Source organism: Anopheles darlingi, chromosome 3 (assembly GCF_943734745.1).
Source record: "Anopheles darlingi chromosome 3, idAnoDarlMG_H_01, whole genome shotgun sequence".
Classification (NCBI taxonomy): Eukaryota; Metazoa; Arthropoda; class Insecta; order Diptera; family Culicidae; genus Anopheles; species Anopheles darlingi.
In genome coordinates, this window is record NC_064875.1 from 13,782,189 (window position 1) to 13,788,966 (window position 6,778).

The window sequence follows — 6,778 nt, forward strand, 5'->3', positions numbered from 1 at the left end:
CGCTCGACCTCCACCGGGTATGGGACCTTCACGTGCACCGGGACGTGCTTCTCTACCTCCACCGGGTACGGAACGGGAACCTTCTTCGTGATGATTTCCTTCTTCACTTCCTTCTCCGCGTAATGCTCGGTGTCGTAGTCGCTCGGCGAGTAGTACTCCTGCTGGGCGGAGGACTGTTGCGGGTAATCGTGGTAGCTTTCATAGGACTGCTGCTGTTCCGAGCCCTCCTGCTCCTCCCACAGACCATGCTCTTTCTCCTTGTTTGTCTCATCGATGGGATGCGCTACGGCCAAGGCCAGCACCATTGAGAACACGATGAACGCCTGTCAAGAAGAAAAAAAAAACACGCAGGTCGCAGGAGGCATTGATTTACGGTGCTTCCTGGTTCCTGGGGCTACTCTCCGTACTTACCTTCATGTTTGCCTGTTGTGCCTAGTGGTGTCTATCGTCGACGTACTGCTGCAGTGAACGATCACAACCGAATGATACTGCTCCAGAGGTCGTCGAGGGGCTTTTATACTTATACCTGGCCGGCCTACCTCATCACTCTCCTCGTTTATTGTCCCGTCTGTTTTTTTTTTACGATCACTGATCATTCAATCGCCGAACGTTGCCACAGTTACGAGGGTGTGGAAGAGAAAGATCATCTTCTTCGTATCTCCGTGTTTGCAACGGAGTGTAAACCTTTTTCAAACGTCGATTCGCGAAAAAGTCATCCAACCGAAACACTCGCATTAGAAATGGGTTTTCAGCGCACAACGCTCAGCGCTTCAAAGCGATTCGGGCAGTGTCTGTGTTGTCTCTGCCAAATTTTCCTTATTAATAAATATGACCAATAAATATGGCGCATCTATCGTTGCTATGTGCGACCATTGCAAGTACTAAATCAGTCGCTACCATGACTTTACTTTTGATTTTGACCAACTTAAATAGCTGTAATTCGCTTGCCCTCAAACAAATCTCTACAACATTTCTCTAATCACATACTCCATATTGCTTTTACTTTTCTTTGCAGGCTGGCGCTATCTGGTGCTTTCCATGCTGCTCGTCGCGACGGCAATGCTCTGCAAGGAGCAAGGCATCACCATCACCGGCGTGTGCGCCATCTACGAGATCTTCGTCGCACAGAAGGTAGGCGCATACCACATATCGTATCTCGCTTTAAAATCCACGGGATCCAAGCTACTTTCCTTCCCTTTCTTCTGCCAACCTCCGCTACAAGTGCAACTTGCCGAATACTTTCGGCCATACATTCCAACGCGGGGCCCGCCCCGCGGCCCGCATTTCTTTGCAACTATATCGGGTCAGGGAAAGAATTTTCGGCAAGATATTTGGACTCTCTGGCGGAGTGCTCCGGAGTGCTCAGGAGTTTACGGACCAGCAGCCCATCGACCAGCTCGCCGATGAGGAAGACGCTAGCGCCCGAGAGTGTATGAAGTGAAATGATGAAGTGATTCATGGCCATCGTTTCGACCCCGGATTTCGGTCAACGATGACGTAACAGACTGCTGGTGTGTGTGTGCGCGCGTCTGTTGTCTGATTCGCCTGAACGGTGATCTTGAAAAATCTTCTTCCTTCTCTCGTGCTATCCAATTTCCCAAAACGAAGTTCCCGTTTTTGGACAGAATGTTCACCTGCTGTATGGCGACTCGGACCGGAACCACCGGCCAAACATATCTGGATCGTAGATCTCGAAAAGTTCTCAAGTTTTCCACCTAAATTCACCATAACGGTTCACTCCCGAGCAGACGAGCAGTTTTGGATCAAAGCAGCCCAGTTTTGCTGTGCCAGTAGCCGAGCTCCAGATGGTCCTCAGATTCACGTATCGCTCGTATATAGTGTGCTGTTTTTGGTGGGGCCCGGTACGAGAAACAAATACAAAATAATTCCAACAATTTGGGTCAATTTTCCGCATTCGCAACCCTCGTTCACACACACACGCGGACACACGGACACATTGTTCGAGCGTAGGGCTAAAGCTGTGGCCAAGCGTCCGTGCAGCAGCGGTCAGACAAAACTGCAAAACATTTTCATTTTCTATCCCGCAGGGCTCGTCAGTTAGTGGCAGGCGGCCGGCACACACACGCACGATGTTAGAGAGACCTTCGCGTCGTTATGTTGTTGCCGGTTGTTTCCATCTTTTTCCTTCGCTCTCCCCCTCCCCTCGCCCCTACGCGCTACCTGGCATCGACAATCTGGGTGTCCGAACGCGCGGAGAAGCGAGCGCTGTGTTCAGCAAATTTGCCGAATTCTAAGCTGCGGGGTTTTTTTTCTCCCTCTGTGCTTTGTTTCGGTTTGGCGGCACCCTCCACCACCGCTGCCCGGTGATTGGTTGGGGTCCCTCCTGTCCAAAAAAAAAGCAAAAAAAGGGTCGAATAAAAATGTGCTCGCCAATGGAATGTTAATCGCAATTTGCCGGAAAGTTTCGGTTAACCGGGGAACCGAACGAAAATCCTATCCCGCCGAAACCCACGGTACACGAGCAGGCATATTCCCGCATTTAGCCACCCCTCCCCGTCCAGGACCGGGGGGTTTTTTGGGGAAAATTTAGAGATTTGTTAAACTCCCGAAGGTTTTTGGAATGCCCAAGCCCGTGGCGTGGCTTCGATTGCGTCATTATTGTTTCAAATATATATTCACTAGCGTAGCGACGTGTTGCGGTGATACTGACATCAAATAACGTAAGCGCGGCCCGGTTCGGATTATGTTTCTATTATGTGGCATCCAGCAGGAAATGAGAAGGTTTTATTGGTAAATATCGAGAACTGAATTGGCTGAAACCCCTTGTTATACACCTAAACGTTATGCATAATATGCTGTCGGCTAAGTGGATGTGTGAACTCTTGCATACGACATACGACTACGATGCGAGATGCACTCAAATTATAAAGACACAGACCAGACCCTTTTTGGGCAGACGAATCATCATACGAGAGGCTTCGGTTTGTTTTGAATGCACTTTGCTATCTATCGTAGTGCTGGTGCCGGTGCATTAGTGGACTGGAGCCGAAAGTGTTTAAAAAGTAGCATCACTTAGCCCTAGAACAAACGAGCGAACACCAAATTGCATCGACACTGATGGTGCTGCCGTACGCGATATCCACTCTTGAGCCATCAGCCAGCGCCATCAAAAGGTCCTTAGAAAGAGGATACGCGGCTCGCTGGTGCGTGGTGAGAAGACTGCAACTCCGGTTGCTCGTGATTCCAAGGCTCCATTTGTGCAGAGCATAAGCGAGATGAGATGCAGTAGCATCAGAGGAACGGGGGCAAGCATAGAAAAATAACCAACCAACCAACTCCCGGGATGCGCGCCACCGTTTGATGCGTTATCCAGACCACACTCCCGGCCCAGTGGTGGTGGTGGTGGTGGTGGTGGTTCACACAAAGCAACTACATCCGTCCCTGTTGATGTTCCGACGATGTTCCGACACATCACCGGCACCCAGCCAGCGTGGCCACGCTAACCCAAATGGATGGCAAACATGATGTTGTTTGCAGGGCAGAGAAAACACGCGAGTGAGAGAGAGTGATCCTCCAGCAGCAGCAGCAGCAGCAGCACTGTGCTGTATCTGTCTGTCCGTTAGTGCCAGAGAGGGTGGTAATGGACGACGGCGGCGGTGGTGGCGGCGTAATCATGCTAGCAAACGGATACTGAGGATGATATGCCATCCTTTTCGAGCCCCTTTGCTTCACGGCGACCGGTGCCGTCTCGTCCACTGCTTGTTGCTTTTTACTGCTAGCTCTGGCTGGATAGCTTGGATGATCGCGCACATGCTCGCGAGCAACATATCCGGCTACGAGATTCTTTCGCACGCCCTCGTGGTAGAGGCGCTTCAAGGGCGAAGGGAGGCGGTAAGGGATCAGGCGATGATATGATTGAGCGTGCAGTTGAAAGTATCATTTCAAACGAGAGCAGGCGCGCGCGCTGGTTTCTGTTGCAATCTGCCCATGTGCTGCATCCGGAACTGCACCGTCTGACACACTGGCATCGGACATCGGTTTCTCGGTCAACTTTGTACGTGCTTCTGACCGCGACCGCGATCATGCTTCTTCTATGTGGTGATGGTAACAGCTTGCTTCGAGGGGTCGTTGGTGTTTTCTTCGAATACGGATGGAAAATGGTGGCTGGCTGGTTTTTTTCAGTTGTTTTTCGAGGAAAACCGTGTAAACCGTGCCGCTGTACAAACGATATGAGAAGTAATTCACATCAATCCTGGAAGTGATGGTAAATTGTAGATTGGGTTGGGAGAAATTTATTTATTTTCAAATCAAATGTCAACAAACTCAAAGGCTACTTGATTCTTTTTAGCATATATAAGAACGGGCGTGCCGTAAGTTTAAGGCTACTAGATTACTTCAACTAAAAGATAGAGCGCAACAATATGTACAGCAGAACAGAGTCTGGACTGCATTGCGACATGAAGAAAGGGAAAAAGGAAATGTCGATTATAGGCGTATAATAGAGCGATAAAGAGTGAGTAGCGACTAACAAGAAATGATTTCTTCTTTGAATTGAACGATAATATGCTTCTGTATAACTGAATAACATGCGACGTTATTTAAAAAAAATGAATCTATTGAATAGTAATTTGTTAAGAATTAAGTTTTTGATTAAAGGACATGCGTATGCCAGTCGTCCCTTATCAAGGAAGACAAGAAATCCAGCATCATCGTACATACAACCTGCCTGTCTGTCATCTGTACAATCGTAATAAATCAAAGGCAAACCAAACCAGATACCCACTTCGTCATCAACAGTGCTCCTGAAATCACACCTAAGCCGGATTTGTATTCTATTTCCTCCAACACAACCCTAAACCCTAAAGCATTGCCCGAAGACATGCAGGTACGACAACTGCTGGCAACGTCTAGAAATCAAGTGTCAAACGCTGTGCTCTGCTCGTGTTCAATGGAAACAAGCAAAGTTAATTATATTTTATGCCTTCCCAGGCCTCCGTCCTCCAACCTCTCAGGCTAATCCTGCAATCTGAAGCTACGGAGCAGGTTTTATAAGAAAAGCCACTTTTCGCCCCCTGCCCTCCAACACCATCCCACTGTTGCACTATCCTGCATCCCTATCTTGTGCCTACGAATGTCGAGATCTTATTGAAATTTCTAGCACTTGATTTTCTCCGGAGGGCTCATGTTCCGAGCTGCCACCCCGCCCCCGCCCCCCCGGGGGGGGGGGGGGGGGGTAATGAAATATCGATGTTTTCATAATTCAATTCATCTTTCCTCTTTGAAACGGAACGGAAGCACCGGCCGACCGGCGGTGGTGCGGTGACACTCGACAAGCATTCATTGGTATTACCGAAGCACCGGAGTGGTGAGGAGCGACCGGAGAGTCGTCGGTCGACTGTTTGTCCGTCTTTTTTTTAAGCTGCAACCTCGAGACGGATGCACAACGGATGCGGGACTCGTGTTCGGAATTAGTCTTGAGGCAAAGTATTGAGAGCACGATGTTCTGTCGGATTGAGATTGTGGCCATTTCGTGCGATGTTGGAAATTGAATCGACTTGCAGGAGCTTTAGAAGGAGGAGTTGGAATACCTGATGCAACGACCCCTGCCCCATCTACTGAGCATCTACCATCATTCGTCTCCGGGAATTTCCGTTTGTCGTTTGTATTACTCCTTCCCTGCCACTGCCCTTCCGCTGGCGAACTTCGGTGTTCGTCTCGCGTCCCGGTGGGAGCAAAATTTATGAACGAACATGACATGAAGACAAGCAACGCAGATTTAAAAGTTCGTTCTTCTGCAGCTCAGACCCCTTTCGTGTGGTTCAGGTTGAAAGCAGCGCTGTGAAAAAGGAACGTTGCTCCAAGAAACGACAACGAGAACCTCACGACATGACTTATCACCATACCCTGCCCGTTGCCGACGAACACGAATTGCGTGCCCTGCTGCTGCCGAGCACAGAAGAAGTTTAGGGTTGTATTTCACATTTTTACTCCTTCCTTCCCGTACGCTTTGTTGTATGCAGCGTGGTGTGGTGCGAAAGTTTACAATCCTCACAGTTGCATCCTCTCGCACTCGGACGCGCACTACAAATGGCACTCTACTTGCAGCAACGGTAGCCAGTACTGTGGTGTGATATATATATCCTTGCGAAGGGCATAGGAACGACATGCTCTAGTGAACTGTCAACGGAGGAGGGGTCGTCAAGACATGACGACCGAGTCACGCAAAAGCTGACGACACGTTTTCCAACTTCTTCTACCGGTCGACGATGGCGACGATCTCCGTCTGTCTGTCTTCAGGTGATGCTCTCAAGCTGAGAGGGATTTACACGTGGTGCTGGCCTTGTTGATGGTGGCCATTCCGAGCATCGTTGTCGTTGATTTTTAATCCGGTTGTCTTACACAAAGCACAACCCGCGTTTTTTTTTTGTTTTTTGCTTGGACAATAGCCTGCCATCAGCGGAGAAGTTGTTTCCGCTTTCCTGGCACAAAAGCGAAAAAAAATCACGCCTTTATTGTTGTCCTTTGACAACGAAGCAGGCTGTGCAGTTGATGAGCGTTGTGTCATTTCGTCGGGATTTTCGAGTGATGCAGGTTTTTTGGGATTTTCCGTTACGGGTTGTTGAAATGAAATGTTGAAGCAGAGCCTTTTGTAAACTTTTAATTAAAGGTCAGTTATTATAATATTACAGGCAAAAATACTGTTTTCGAAAAATTATGTAACGTTTATTAGTAACTATTAGAAGAAATTATGCAACGACCACTAGAATGCAATTATTTATTACACAACGGCTACAGCTATCTGTAACAGTCTTAACGA

The 6,778-nt window shown here is 48.6% G+C and overlaps 1 protein-coding gene across 4 annotated transcripts in view; it reads left to right on the forward strand.

Annotated features, from left to right (window-relative positions):
• The window catches only part of LOC125958262 (protein O-mannosyl-transferase Tmtc3), a 128,141-nt gene that overhangs the window by 76,355 nt on the left and 45,008 nt on the right, over window positions 1-6,778 (forward strand). For all 4 annotated transcript variants that reach the window (XM_049691502.1, XM_049691501.1, XM_049691503.1 and 1 more), the window contains exon 7: window positions 1,016-1,131. In XM_049691502.1, coding sequence (XP_049547459.1) covers window positions 1,016-1,131 — 116 coding nt within the window. The remainder of the gene's footprint in view (window positions 1-1,015; window positions 1,132-6,778) is intronic.